Below are 15,767 nucleotides of genomic sequence, written 5' to 3'. Positions count from 1 at the left end.
TTTGGGGTTTTTTTGTTCTTCTTTATCTAATTGCTTTAGGTGTAAGGTTAGGTTGTTTATTTGAGATGTTTCTTGTTTCTTAAAGTAGGATTGTATTGCTATAAACTTCCCTCTTAGTACTGCTTTTGCTGCATCCCATAGGTTTTGGGTCATCCTGTTTTCATTGTCATTTGTTTCTAGGTATTTTTTGATTTCCTCTTTGATTTCTTCAGTGATCTCTTGGTTATTAAATATTGTATTGTTTAGCCTCCATGTGTTTGTATTTTTACAGATTTTTTCCTGTAATTGATATCTAGTCTCATAGCATTGTGGTCAGAAAAGATACTTGATACAATTTCAATTTCTTAAATTTACCAAGGCTTGACTTGTGACCCAAGATATGATCTATCCTGGAGAGTGTTCCATGAGCACTTGAGAAGAATGTGTATTCTGTTGTTTTTGGATGGAATGTCCTATAAATATCAATTAAGTCCATCTTGTTTAATGTATCATTTAAAGCTTGTGTTTCCTTATTTATTTTCATTTTGGATGATCTGTCCATTGGTGAAAGTGGGGTGTTAAAGTCCCCTTACTATGATTGTGTTACTGTTGATTTCCCCTTTTATGGCTGTTAGCATTTGCCTTATGTATTGAGGTGCTCCTATGTTGGGTGCATAAATATTTATAATTGTTATCTCTTCTTCTTGGATTGATCCCTTCATCATTATGTAGTGTCCTTCTTTGTCTCTTGTAATAGTCTTTGTTTTAAAGTCTATTTTGTCTGATATGAGAATTGCTACTCCAGCTTTCTTTTGATTTCCATTTGCATGGAATATCTTTTTCCATCCTCTCACTTTCAGTCTGTATGTGTTCCTAGGTCTGAAGTGCGTCTCTTGTAGACAGCATATATATGGTTCTTGTTTTTGTATCCATTCAGCCAGTCTATGTCTTTTGGTTGGAGCATTTAATCCATTTACATTTAAGGTAATTATCGATATGTATGTTCCTATTATCATTTTATTAATTGTTTTGGGTTTGTTATTGTAGGTCTCTTCCTTCTCTTGTGTTTCCTGCCTAGAGAAGTTCCTTTAGCATTTGTTGTAAAGCTGGTTTGGTGGTGCTGAATTCTCTTAGCTTTTGCTTGTCTGTAAATGTTTTAATTTCTTCGTCAAATCTGAATGAGATCCTTGATGGATAGAGTAATCTTGGTTGTAGGTTTTTCACTTTCATCACTTTAAATATGTCCTGCCACTCGCTTCTGGCTTGCAGAGTTTCTGCTGAAAGATCAGCTGTTAACCTTATGGGGATTCCCTGTGTGTTATTTGTTGTTTTTCCCTTGCTGCTTTTAATATTTGTTCTTTGTCTTTAATTTTTGATAGTTTGATTAATATGTGTCTTGGCATGTTTCTCCTTGGGCTTATCCTGAATGGGACTCTCTGTGCTTCCTGGACTTGATTAATTATTTCCTTACCCATATTAGGGAAGTTTTCAACTATAATCTATTCAAATGTTTTCTCAGTCCCTTTCTTTTTCTCTTCTTCTTCTGGGACCCCTATAATTCTAATGTTGGTGTGTTTAATATTGTCCCAGAGGTCTCTGAGACTTTCCTCAATTCTTTTCATTCTTTTTTCCTTATTCTGCTCTGCAGTAGTTATTTCCACTATTTTATCTTCCAGGTCACTGAGCCATTCTTCTGCCTCAGTTATTCTGCTATTGATTCCTTCTAGAGAATTTTTAATTTCATTTATTGTGTTGTTCATGATTGTTTGTTTGCTCTTTAGTTCTTCTCGGTCCTTGTTAAACGTTTCTTGCATTTTGTCTATTCTATTTCCAAGATTTTGGATCATCTTTAGTATCACTATTCTGAATTCTTTTTCAGGTAGACTGCCTATTTCCTCTTCATTTGTTAGGTCTGGTGGGTTTTTACCTTGTTCCTTCATCTGCTGTGTGTTTCTTTGTCTTCTCATTTTGCTTAACTTACTGTGTTTGGGGTCTCCTTTTTGCAGGCTGCAGGTTCGTGGTTCCCGTTGTTTTCGGTGTCTGCCCCCAGTGGCTAGGGTTGGTTCAGTGGGTTGTGTAGGCTTCCTGGTGGAGGGGACTAGTGCTTGTGTTCTGGTGGATGAGGTTGGATCTTGTCTTTCTGGTGGGCAGGTCCACGTCTGGTGGTATGTTTTTGGGTGTCTGTGGCCTTATTATGATTTTAGGCAGCCTCTGTGCTAATGGGTGGGGTTGTGTTCGTGTCTTGCTAGTTGTTTGGCATAGGGTGTCCAGCACTGTAGCTTGCTGGTCATTGAATGGAGCTGGGTCTTGGAGTTGAGATGGAGATCTCTGGGAGGTTTTCATCGTTTGATATTACGTGGAGCTGGGAGGTCTCTGGTGGACCAATGTCCTGAACTTGGCTCTCCCACCTCAGAGGCACAGCCCTGAGGCCTGGCTGGAGCACCAAGAGCCTGTCATCCACATGGTTCAGAATAAAAGGGAGAAAGAAAGAAAGAAAGAAAGAAAGAGAGAGAGAGAGAGAGAGAGAGGGAGGGAGGGAGGGAGGGAGAGAGGGAGGAAGGAAGGAAGAAAGAAAGAAAAAAAGAAAGAAAGAAAAGAAAGAAAAAGATAAAATAAAATAAAATAAAAAAGTTATTAAAATAAAAAACAAGAAATAATTATTAAAAAATTTTTTAAGTAATTAAAAAAGAAAGAAAGAAAGAACAACCAAACCAAAAAACAAATCCACCAGTGATAACAAGTGCTGAAAACTATACTAAAAACAAACAAACAGAAAAAACGGACAGAACCCTAGGACAAATGGTAAAAGCAAAGCTATACAGACAAAATCACACACAGAAGCATACGCATACACACTCACAAAAAGAGAAAAAGGGAAAAAATATATATATATCGTTGCTCCCAAAGTCCACCTCCTCAATTTGGGATGATTCGTTGTGTATTCAGGTGTTCCAGAGATGCAGGGTGCATCAAGTTGATTGTGGAGATTTAATCCGCTGCTCCTGAGGCTGCTGGGAGAGATTTCCCTTTCTCCTCGTTGTTTGCACAGCTCCTGGGATTCAGCTGTGGATTTGGCCCCGCCTCTGCATGTAGGTCGCCTGAGGGCATGTGTTCTTCGCTCAGACAGGACGGGGTTAAAGTAGCAGCTGCTTCGGGGGCTCTGGCTCACTCAGGTGGGGGGGAGGGAGGGGTACGGAGGAGGCGGGGCGAGCCTGCAGCGGCAGAGGCCAGCGTGGCGTGACGTTGCACCAGCCTGAGTGGCCTCTGATTTTAATTGGAAGGAAAACCTCAAGTTCAACAAACAAAATTAAAACCAGTGGGTAAATAGGAATTGGAGGAGTTTTTTGTACCCTCTAAAATAATTCCATGCCTTCATGGAATAAAGATAAAATATCCAGAGAAGAAATTACAATGCAATATTGCCCAGGAGGTACAGATTCTAAGCACAGCATCTATGCACTAAGGAAATGACATGTAGCTCATACCACAGAACTAGATTGTTCAAAGAAGTTCTAGTTCAACGTATTTTTTTTACTTTATTTCCCTAAGCATACTTGATGTCATATGGAAACATGTTACAATTTTTTTTTTTTTTTAGAAAATCTGTTCCCCACTCACTTTGTTCAGTGGTTAGCTTGTCTCAGGATCAAACGTAGAACCAGAGGCTGAATGGTGATGATTGCTTAATCCCATTCCAACAAGGACATTTTTCACAAACGTACTTTTGTAATTATTTTTCATCTAATTAGCTAACACAAAGTAATGAGTCATCGTGGTCTTAACGACCTTCTTGCTGTGACTGAGTACAGTCAGCTACAGTGAACTACATTATAATCCGTCAGTCGTCACAATTTATGCTGAATTTAGTTAATTATGCAAATTTGATCTGTTTATTTTTGTTACAATAAAGTTTACCACATGGAAATGGGACCTTATGAAGGTTTATTAACAAAAGAAAATTAAGAAGAAATAATACCTTTACTGGCACTTGACTCTGAGTGATATTTAACAATCTTAGGCCATGAGTGTGATCTATCACAAGTCACTACTGTTTTCAATGAAACATACAATATTAAAAATCTTTGCTATTCTCTCATAGAAACAGAGAGTAGAATGGTGGTTGCCAGGGGCGGGAAAGTGGAGGAAATGGGGAGACGTTGGTCAAAGGGTACACATTTTCAGTTATGAGTAAGTTCTGGGGATGTAATGTACAGCATGGTGACTATCTATAGTCAATACTGTGTTGTAGACCTGAAATTTGCTAAAACAGTTGATTTTAAGTGTTGTCACCACACACACACAAAATGGTAACTATGTGAAATGGCAGGTGTGTTAATTATAATTGTGATAGATGTGTTTACTACATGATTATGGTAATTATTTCACAATGTGTATGTATATCAAATCATCACATTGTACAGCTTAAATGTATACAATTTTGTCAATTATATCTCAATAAAGCTAGAAAAAATCATAAAGGTGATTAAATTAACATATGAAAATCCACTATTGGAATAAGAAAATTGTGAACTGCAGCTGAGAAGCCATAAATATAAGCGTTTTGGATTAATCTCCTAAGTTTTCTGTAGTACTGTCTTGGGATGAACATTGTCTTGGAACATGACGTAGTTATAAAAATACTCTCACAAATTATTTTGGAGAGAAAAAAATGTAGAAGAAAAATGGTATGAAGTGAAAAATTTGAAAAACAGTGATTGGAAATGGAATTCAATATACGCAGATGCTTTACAAACCCTGAAAATGGGAAAGATAATAAGTCTTTATTAATAATAAGAGTAATAATTCTGGTGCTTAAGGAAACATTACTAATTAATTTTACTTTAGGAAAAAACCAAGTGGAGAAATGTGGCAGACACCACTTCAATCAACTGATCAAAGTTAACTCCAGTGTTAATGTCCTTATTTTGACAACTGTATTGTGGCTATGTAAGAGAATGTTCCAGTTTTTAGGAAATATACACTAAAGTATTCAGAGGTAAAGAGACATCATGTTTAAAACATATCCTCAAATAGTCTAGATAAAATTTGTGTGTGTGTATATCTATCTATCTATTTATCTAGAGAGAGAGAGAGAGAGAGAGAGAGAGAGAGAGAGAGAGAGAGAAAGGAGACAGAATTAAGGCAATTATGGTAAAACTTTAAGAAGAAATCTGGGTGAAGGGTATATGAGAACTTTTTGTATTTCTCCTGCAACATTTATGTAAGTCTGCAAATTACATAAATCAAAATAAAATATTAAAACAACAACAAAAGGCAGGTTATGCTGGAGGTCTGATGTTAATGAACCCACAAAATGTCCAGATGAAAACAGGATGTAGAAATAGAAGGATTAAACTTTATCCTGAACACTGTGGTATCTTCCAAACCAAACACATCGAAGGACATAATGTGTTTCCCCCAAGTACTTTTTATCCAAATCTCCTTTGAAAATACAATAAATTGAGCACCAAATCCTGCTTGATTCTCATCCTTTGGTAGGGATGGTCTCTTAATTTAGGATAAGCTTATAACAACTGAGCTTAAGTTGTTTAAAATAGCAATCACCTTATTCATGAGTTAAGTGAATTCCCCTGGAATTGAAACACTGATACGCTGAACTCTGCATGACATCTGGTAAATAAAGGAATAAATATGGCCGTATGTGGTCAGTGGCCAAACCTCACAGGAGAGTGAGATTATAACAGATGTCTCTTTCAGTGAAATAGACAACTGAGCTATTTTTCCACTCAGTTGCCTGGACATTTGTCTGAAATAAGTCAAATAGAAAAGTTACCTTGGCTTCTTATAGGTATAGTCTGCTTCCTAAATTTTGTCTTCTTGCCTTATCCCATCACAGCAGTCAATGAAAGAGTACATGTCTCAAAAGTAGGGTTTAATTTAAAGAAAAAAAAAAAAAACTGGTGTAGTCATTTAATTGTGGGTGCATATTGCTACTGCAGATATCAAATGATTTTTTTTTTTTTGCTGCGTCAGGTCTTACTTAGTTGTGGCACTTGGGATCTTCGTTGCTGTGTGCTGGCTTCTCTCTAGTTGTGGCGTGCGGGTTTTCTCTTTTCCGGTTGTGGTGGGCGGGCTCCAGAGGGCATGGGCTCTGTAGTTTGCTGCACGCGGGCTCTCTAGTTGAGGTGCATGGGCTCAGTAGTTGTGGCGTGCAGGCTTAGTTGCCCTGTGGCATCTTAGTTTCCCAACCAGGGATCTAACACCGCACCCCCTGCATTGGAAGGCGAAGTCTCAACCACTGGACCGCCAGGGAAGTCCCTCAAATGATTCTTAAAAGTACTATTGAATTCTCAAACTGTTGACTTTTATTAACGTGCATGCCGCATTGTGCTAGGCTCTGTGAACTTTGGAAAAGAAACAGAATACATGATCCTCGCCCCAAAGAGCTTATATCTGGGGGAAAAGACCCCACATAAAACAACTAGAGAAAAACATCTAGGTATTAAACACACTTAGAAAATGACCAGAGCAAAATATGAAATTAAATATTCTATGATGAAGATTATGATTACATGCTAAATGTAGTTGAAACTATAAATTCTAAAGGAGTGGCTGGCACCTGGCCCACATTGTCCTAATGGGAGGCACAGCATAGATGTCATGTCCCCAGAGCACCAGGCAATGTGTGGTGAGGGCAGGGCTATAAATAGGAAATGACAGATAGTTTACAGTATATACCAAACTAACTTAAGCAAGACTATACTAATGAAATTAGGGAACAGAAGCATACATAAATAGAGCGTGAACATTGTGTATAAACAAGGAAGCAAATATGTTTTGTGGATGGAAATTGAGGGAGAAAGCTCTCCTTCTACAGAAAGGCAGGAGGGTGTGGTAGAAAGAATATCAACTTTGGTTTCAGATACACTGGGATTCGAATCCTGGCTCTTCAACTGTGTGAAACTGGGCGCATTAACTTTTGCAGGCCTCATTTTCCCTACATCTACTGTAAAGCTACTAGCTTGTGCAATTGTTATTAGTATTAAATTCGATGCTCCATAAAGCATCTAGCAGAAGCAGGCATTCAACAAGGAGCGTTCGCTGTTGTTCTCTGTGTATCTGTTAAACATCCCACTGTGTTAATGTTGTGCCTGTCTTTCCCAGTAGACTATGAGCTGCTTACAAAAGGGATTATGAGTTAATGGTCTTCGTATTTCGAATTCCTACTACAGTATCTGACACAAAGTGGATTCTTATTAATTGTGGAAATAATAAGAATCATGAAAAACATACATTTAGATAATAATGATGGCTTAATATTAACTGAGTGCTTCCTTTATGCTCCGATTCTGTGCTAGGAGCATTCCATGAATCATCTTATTTCATTCCCATAACAATCCTTTGTTTGTGGGAATGAACATGCCATGCAAATGAGGAGGATATAGAAACCTGCCCAAGTTCATAGGGCTAGTAAATGGCAGAGCCCAGGCCTCAGCCAGACTGGACTCCAAGCTACCCGCTGAGTGGAGAACAGCTCTTGCTCTGTATTAGCCGAGGAAAATTCCACGGACCAATAGGAGTTTCAGAAGCTGTCTGCGTACTAAAAAGGCAGAGAATTCGGGAGAGGGGGTGAGAGCATTCCAGGGACAGGCAGCGGCTTCAGAGCCAGCTCTGATGTGAGACAGAAGGTGGGATGGGGGTTTGGAAGGGGGTGAGTCTGAGGGACGGGCCGGATGGGGCTGGCTGAGCGCACACTGGGAAAACTGGGGCCTGTGCAGGTGAGCACAGAGGAAGAAAGAAGAGCCTCTGTATGGGGTTCTCTCCGTTGGAACGGGCAGAGCTGGGGCCCAGAGCCCAGAGATGGGCGGTGCAGCAGCTGAGGCTACGGATGGCATGGGGTAGAGTAGGAAGTCCTTCTGGGGCAGGACGGAGGCTCCAGGCTCCAGGCGCTGCAATTCTGGGAGGGAACTGAAAGAAAAGCCACTGGATCTGGCAACAGATTGCAGGCAGGCAGCGTTAGTCGCTCTTTAACATCAAGAGAAACAAACGTAGCAATAATGCCTCCACTTAGTGTAGTGGTGAAAGGGGAACCAGGCCACCCTGGGTCCCGGGCAGGCTTGCAGCTGTGTGACCTTAGCAAAGTGATTTAAACCTCTCTGGGTTCCTGTCTCTCTTCTGTAAAGTGGGGATGGTTTCTGTCTCCTAGGGTTATTGTAATTGCAAAACGATGGTGTATTTCGTTGGCTTTTTCTTCATATTTTCTACTGGACTCATGCTCCCTAAACATTATACAGAACTTGCTGTTTATTGGGAGGATTCTCCCAAACTGGGTCCCAGGTCCTTAATTTTAGTGGGCAACAGGCAACGGGGGATACCCTGTTGACCCCTCCAGGTTAACAGATCTGACATCAAACACATACCCAACTCCCAACTTCCCAGCTCCCATTCCCTGATTTCAAAAGGCAACACAGGTTTTGCAATCCTCCAGGCTCAAAACCTTCCACCCAATTTAAACTTTTCTCCTCTCCCATCCCCCATATCAAATTTATAATCAGGTCTTATTCCTTCTTTCACTGTAATGCCTTTTAGATTCATTTTTTCTCGGTTTCCACTTTTCCTTCCTCGTCCCTATTTTTTTTTTTTTTTTCTTTCAGCGATCCTCTGATGACCTCTGTGTCTCTTCTTTCAACCCAGTGCCAAATTAATGACCAACGGATTATTTCGGATACCACTTACGTCGCTTATCTCCCTTTGTCAAGAACTCTCAATAGTTCTCCTGTGAGGGTTAGAGCGAGTTCAAATTCCTAGGTTTGGTATTAAACTTACTTCGAACTGGAATTCGGGAATTCCTTTCCCGAATTTTCCACCGGGGGATGGCACCTTGAATCCACCCACAGCTCAGCCCTCCAGCTTCTAGAAAGTTCCTTCTGCAGCCCCCTGGTGAAATTCTATCCCTTCCGGAAGACCTGGTTTGATTTCCATATCCCCAAAGATGCTATCCTTGACCAGTTAGTTCACTCCCGATGTCCTTTATCACTTGGGGGCTCCACCCCGCCTAACACTGTGATACACTCATGACTTTGGGGGTTGGACCCGACTTCTGGCCGAAGTTCCCATTACCAAGCATAGGCTCCCACACTCAATAATTAAGCTGAAAGAATGGAGGGATGAGTAAATGGCCATGCTCCTGGCCCGGTCCCTTCTTGCTGATCCTCAGCACCTACTACCCCCTCTTCCTACCAGTCTGACCATGTCCGACCTCCGGACGCCACCAAGCAGCGTTGGGGTGGACTGTGTCCCCAAATCCTGAGCGTTTCCGCGTGGCCCGATCTCCACGACTTAGCCCTGGGCCGAGGATAATGCTGCAGAGCCCGGCCCTCCGCTCCTACTCCCGGAGGGGCCGTTCGGTGGGAACTGGGCTGGTTTCGGGAATCGGGGCCACCAGCGCCCATCACCCCGCGGGGAAGGAGGGCGACGCGGGCAGAACGGCTGGGGGATTAGGTGTCGCCCCTCGCCCTCCCCCTCGCGGCCATTGGGCAGCCTCCGCGGCGCGCCCTGTGGACGGGGCGGGGCCCTCCCCATCTCCCCTCGGTTCCCTCCCCTGCTTCCCGGGGTGGGAACCTCGGGAGGCGGGAGACGCGGAGGGGCTGCCGAGGGGCGTCCGGTTACATCTCCGCCTTCCTCAGCCTCCGGCCGCAGAGCCCCTCGGTTTGCGGGACGGCAGTCCGGGAACATGTTGGCCGCGGTCCGCCGGAGCGGAGCTGCGTGGACGCGGGCGCTGCTGCTGCAGCTGCTGCTGGCGGGGCCCGGGGGCTGCCTGAGCCGCCAGGAGCTCTTTCCCTTCGGCCCCGGGCAGGGCGACCTGGAGCTGGAGGCCGGGGACGACCGCGTCTCCCCAGCCCTGGAGCTGAGCACTGCGCTCCGCTTCTTCGACAAATCCGACCTCAACTCGGTCTACGTGAGTGCGACCCCGGGCGGGAGATGGGGGCAGTTGTCTGGGAGGGCGCGGGGGGCTGACGCGGCGTCGGAAGGAAGGCCCGGGCGGGCCGGGGGCGCCCGCGGAGCCGGACGGACGTGAGCGTCGTGGGCGGGGACCCGGACCCGCAGGCCGCCGGGGCGCGGGGTGCGGTGCTCGGTCTCCAAGCCCAAGGGGGCTCCCGCCTCCGCCCGGCCCGTCGACGCCTCCCCGCCGCCTGGTCACTGTCGCCCGAGGGGCACTCGGGTCTGGGGAGCTCGTCCCGTCTGCGCCGCCCCGTGCGCGCCCTGCCCGACTCCGGGATCCCGTGACCCCGGACCCCGGGACCCGGGCGGCGTTTCCACCCCGGCGGCTGTGTGACCGAGAAGTCGGTCCGCGTCTCGCCATTGTCCCCTGCCTTTTGGGGACAGGTCCCGGTGCGGTTGGGACCAGGCGCGGGCGCAGGGCAAAAGGCCAGAGCTGGGTTGCAGCCGGCGCGCGGGCCCTGCGACTGCCGTAGGTGCCGGGGCAGGAAAAGACCGCCAAACCGGGCTCTCCGCCCCGGGAATGTAGCCGACAGCCCCTACATTTGTGTGTGTGGACTCCGGATGTGCCTTGGCAGTGATTCTGCTCTCAGTCCGAAGTTAAGGGCTGGGAAAGGGCGCCCCGGTGATCCAATTTCCTGTAGCCGAGCACTGTCACCATGGGGGGCGGGGGGAGGGCGGCCAGATGGGGAGCGGGACAGGGACCTTTCGCTCTCTGGATCCTTCTCTGAACTGGCCGGGCTTGGGGACGCTGTCAACTTGGTAAAGTCCTTTCGTGCCGCCGCCTGCCGCCGCCGCGCACCATGTGGATTTCATATAAAGCTGTGTGCATTCCAGAAGTGGAGGGAACAACGCCAGCAGCGGCTGGAGCTTGTCCTGCCGGTGAAATGGCTGTGCTCGTCTTCTGGCCGGGGCAGACTTCGCCCGGGACAACACCCACGTGGAGCTTGTCGGCTTTGCCCAAAAAGAATGAGTCCTTGAAGTCTCCACCGACAGAGGGTGTCCTCTTGTTGGCTGACTGCCCTGACCTCCTTGCGCAGTCTGCTGTAGCCTGTAAGACCCTGCCTTAGGTTTTTAAATGCATAAGATAAAATCCACAGGATTGCCAAGGAGATCAATTCTGTTGAAAAATGAGTTAAAATATTTTTTAAAAATTGTATTAAGTAATATATATGGTTTTTTTTTTTTAAACCGTATTAAATAGCAAGGTGTAACAGTGGATCCAGTGTACAATCAGCTAATGCCGGAACTTTCAAGGTCATGGGGACTGTAAACAATATTCAGAGACACCTACTGTGACTATAATGTGATAGGAGAATATCTGTGACTGCTGTTAGTGGCAAGGTCATTAAGTGCTAATACTACCGTGTTTTGTTGCCTACATTTATAATGGAAGGAAATGCTAAATACCAGTTACAGGTTACTGAAAATTAAAATGAAATTTCTTTTTCTCTCTAGGTTAACAGACCCACTGAATTCTATTCATGAACCCCTATGTTAAATTAGGGCCCTCCTGCCCTTCTTTACTTGGGGCATCAGACTAACCACATTACGTTCTAAAGACCTAGAAAATCGATTGCTAAAAAGTGATTCCCGTCAGTCCACACCTTCTGAGCCAATTTGGGTTTCTCATCTGCATTTCAGTGAGAAAGACTCCCAGAGGTCTCTTTGCATCTTATTTCTGTGCTTCAGGTTGGGTTCCCAGGAAGGACTCTGAGATGGAGATTAGCAGGTAGGTTATTTCATTAGGGCGAGCTTCTCAGATCCACACTTGTAGGCGGGAGGGCGGTGAAGAAAGATTGAGCGGAGTGGCGGAGCTGCGGTGCAGGCCAGCAAGGGCATCCGGCCAGTCCCCTGGGAGCTCTGGAGGTGGGATGGCCCTTCAGAGCTCTCTCAAGTCTCCTGAGAGGGATGGACCTCCGTGTCCTTACAGTGATCCGTGGTTCCCTAAGGGCTGCCCTGGACCGAGGTGTGACCCTCGGGTGAGGCAGTTTTTTCCACGGAGGCACTTATCGAAGAGGAGGGCTGAGGACTGCATTCCCAGGAGCTGAATGAGGATCTGGTGCCACATCACAGCACCCACCAGTATCTGCAGTTTTGTAGATGCTCTTTTGAGCTGATGGAAACCCTCACATGGCCCTGAGTGAAAAGGTGAATTGACAGGACGTGTGAGCATGAACTAGATGGTCTGTACTGTTCTGGACATTAGATTAAGAAAATGAAAGGAAACCCACTGAGAAGGAAAATGATTATTGGATGAGTACATCTACATGTGTCAGGGACTTGCTAGTTTTACATTATTTAATCCTCAAGACAACGTGCCCCCTTTTTTTCAGATGAAGAAATAATAACAATAATTAGTAATTACCCAAGGCCATAGCATCAGTTAAAAATACCCAAACTAGGATTTCAGCCCGTCTGTGTCTGACTCATAATGCTTTCAAGCATCGGACCTAAAACATGTGATGGACCCAAGGGATTGCTGTGAGTTAGAGTAGTGAGGAAAGATTTTACAGAGGAGGTTACATTTAAGACTTGAAAGACAGGTCCATTTTCAGTAGGCGGAGGGGGAAATGGAGAGGCCATTCATGGTGGGAGGTACTGCAGGGGCAAATGCATGAGGATGGGAACAAGCTTGGTATATGCTGGGAAAGTGAGGAATATGACCCCACTGGAGCAGAGTGTTTTTGTTGGAATAGGAGGGTTCAGTCTGGGATAGGCAGGTGGGGTCAGGGGATAAATGTATCAGTTAGCTCTTGCTGTGTAACAAACAACCACAAAAACGTCAGTGGCATATAACTATAAGCACTTGTTGCTCATGTGTCTGGACTCCACAGGTGGTGGGCTGATTTAGGGCGGCTTCAGCAAGAGCAACTGGGATGATCTGGTTCTGCTCTGGGAGGTGCTGGGGGAGGGGGGGTGTCTCTCAACCTCCACAGCTGTTTTGCCTAATATGGTCATTAGCCATGTATAGCTATTTTAAATTAATTAAAATGAAATAATAATAGAATTTCAGCTTTTGAGTCACACTAGCCATATTTCAAATGTTCAACACCCTCACTAGTGGCTAGTGGCCACTAGATTGGACAATGCTGCTGTTGAATGTATCCATCACCACTAAAAATTCTATTGGATGGTGCTGCTTCAGAGGGCCAGCTTAAGCATGTTCCTTTACATGGAGATGTCAGAAGCATAAGAGTAAGTGGAAATGCATAGTGCTTTTCCAAGCCTTCCCTTGGGTCATGCCTCCTAACTTCTCAGGGACTAAAGCAAGTCTCATGGCTGAGCCCAGAGTCAATGGGTGAGGCAGGTCATCCCCGCGCCCTCCCCACCCCCCCGCCGTGGTGGTAACAGGCATGGATACAGGGAGAGCTGAAGATGTGGAGCCAAACGATGCAATACATTACATGGAGGGTCATGAAAGATGGCTCCTGGAAGGTTAGTGGTTGATGGGTTATACTGTCTGTAGCTGGTCACAAGGCATGCCCGTCTTTAGTAAGATAAGTCTGGCAGTGGTTTGCAAGACAGCATGAACAAACGGACAACAAGAGTTTGGGAGCAGGAAAACCAGTCCCATAAGTTACTGATTTATCAGATATGCAGGAATTAGAGTGTACAGGAATGGGGCAAGGAGAGGAGTGGGCGAACCTGAGTTGATCTAAGATGCATCAGCAAGATTTCTGACCAGTCACATATGGAACGCGGAGGAGAAGGCAGGGAGGGAGAGGTTCTTGGTCTTGAGGCGTGAGAGAATGATGAGATGGTTGGCAGAGCTGACTTGAGTGAAAAGGCATTAGTCCAGGTTTGACTCGGTGGTGTTGGAGACCAACAAGGGGACCAGAACATGGAGATGCCCTGGAGCTTGTAGACCTTCAAACGACCAGTTAGGTTGGAAGGTGAATGGAAGCCTTGACACTAGTTTACAAGGGGAAGTAGGAAAGCAGGGAACAAGCTGAGAGCTGGGTTTGGAGCCCTTGGAAAGGGTACCATTAGTAATGACCCCACTCATCAGTTCTAACAGTGCGGTCTGGGGACTCCTGGGCGTGCTGGAGACTTTTTCAAGAAATTCACAAGGTCAAAACTCTTTTCCTGGTAATACGAAAATGTTGTTTGCTTTTTATTTATTTTTAAATTTTAAATTTATTTATTTATTTATTTTTGGCTGTGTTGGGTCTTCGTTTCTGTGCGAGGGCTTTCTCTAGTTGTGGTGAGCGGGGGCCACTCTTCATTGCGGCGTGCAGGCCTCTCACTGTCGCTGCCTCTCTTGTTGCGGAGCACAGGCTCCAGACGCGCAGGCTCAGTAGTTGTGGCTCACGGGCCCAGTTGCTCCGCGGCATGTGGGATCTTCCCAGACCAGGGCTCGAACCCGTGTCCCCTGCATTGGCAGGCAGATTCTCAACCACTGCGCCACCAGGGAAGCCCCTGTTGTTTGCTTTTTATACTCCCATGCTCTCATGTGTATATAGTGGAGCTCACTAGAGGCTATAGGATATGTGTTATCTACATGTGTTGTGATATTTGTCACAGAAGATTGAATGTAGAAGATAGGAGAATCCAGCTATCTTCCATTAAGCCAGACATCAAATTGATTTGCACAAATGTACAACAACTTTTGGGTTTTATTTTCTTTAAAATTATGTTAACATGTAATGAGTTCATTATTATTTATTATAAATATTTAAATTTTTCTCAATTTTAATTTCTGATATGATAAGTATTGATCAATATGACCTATATAAACACTAGATTCTAGGGGTTCTTTAATAATTTTTAAGAATATAAAGGGGTCCTGAGACCAAAATGTTCAAGAGCTGCTGATTTGATGGTATCTAGATATCGTAGGCCTCTGCCTTAATTTGAGAGCTGTTCCAAGGCAGAGGGTATTGCTGGGGAATATTCCATGGTGGAGCGAGGGGCCATCTTGGTTTCCTGACTTGATCCTGTGGGCCATTGCATGATAAGATCTGATTCTCCACGTGGAGTAATCTCTTTATTTTTAAATCAGCACAGTCCCAGTGATGAAGCCAGTCATTCTTTGGACCCCATCCTGAGTAATGAGAGGGGAGTGGGCCAGTGTTTAAATCTAGTACATGATTTGATTACATATGATGTTATTCATGTCTTGATTCATAAACATGGAGAAGTGAATTAGTTATTGTTTAATAAGTTCAGTTTGGGAAATAAAATTCTTTATGGCTATGGAAAAATAATAAAAGGATATCCTTGGAAGCAAAAAGATTGTATACTGCTCTCCTGACTCATCTCCTCATCTCCCTTCCTCATGACTGTCTGTCTGTCTGTCTCTCTCTCACACACACACACACACACACACCACATACATCTTCCACAAACTGATTTTCATTATACCACTTACATATAGGCATCTTTCCCTAAGTAAGGTAAATTTAACTCTTAAGATCTTCTAACATTCTTCCTATTTTTACCCTACCTTCTCTGCCAATACAGGCCACTGACTTTCTTCAAAACTTGCTTCAAGGACTTCCCTTGTGGTCCAGTGGTTACGGCTCCACATTTCCATTGCAGGGGGCGTGGGTTCAATCCCTGATCGGGAAGGCGCGGCAAAAAAAAAAAAAAAAAAGAAAGAAAATGTGGCTTCATTCCACCAACCTTACCAAGGAAGAATTCTTTTTTTAAAAATTATTTATTTATTTAGGCCACGCTGCACGGCCTGTGGGATCTTAGTTCCCTGACCAGGCAATGGAAGGCGAAGTCTTAACCACTAGACCGCCAGGGAAGTCCCTCGTGCTAGATTTTCGATGTTAACTTTTGAGAAAGATGTTTCATACACAACAAGCTAATGCTACTCT

General features: G+C 44.7%; 1 protein-coding gene across 2 annotated transcripts in view; it reads left to right on the top strand.

Annotated features, from left to right (window-relative positions):
* Positions 1 to 9,538: 9,538 nt before the first annotated feature.
* Positions 9,539 to 15,767, top strand: part of NID1 (nidogen 1) — a 94,066-nt gene continuing 87,837 nt past the window's right edge. For both annotated transcript variants that reach the window (XM_059899272.1, XM_059899270.1), the window contains exon 1: positions 9,539 to 9,898. In XM_059899272.1, the coding sequence (XP_059755255.1) occupies positions 9,674 to 9,898 (225 nt within the window). In that variant the 5' untranslated portion in view covers positions 9,539 to 9,673. The remainder of the gene's footprint in view (positions 9,899 to 15,767) is intronic.

The sequence above is a fragment of the Balaenoptera ricei genome, chromosome 16, assembly GCF_028023285.1.
Source record: "Balaenoptera ricei isolate mBalRic1 chromosome 16, mBalRic1.hap2, whole genome shotgun sequence".
Taxonomy (NCBI): Eukaryota; Metazoa; Chordata; class Mammalia; order Artiodactyla; family Balaenopteridae; genus Balaenoptera; species Balaenoptera ricei.
Note: the sequence above shows the minus strand (reverse complement) of the source record. Positions and strands in the feature narration are given on the sequence as shown.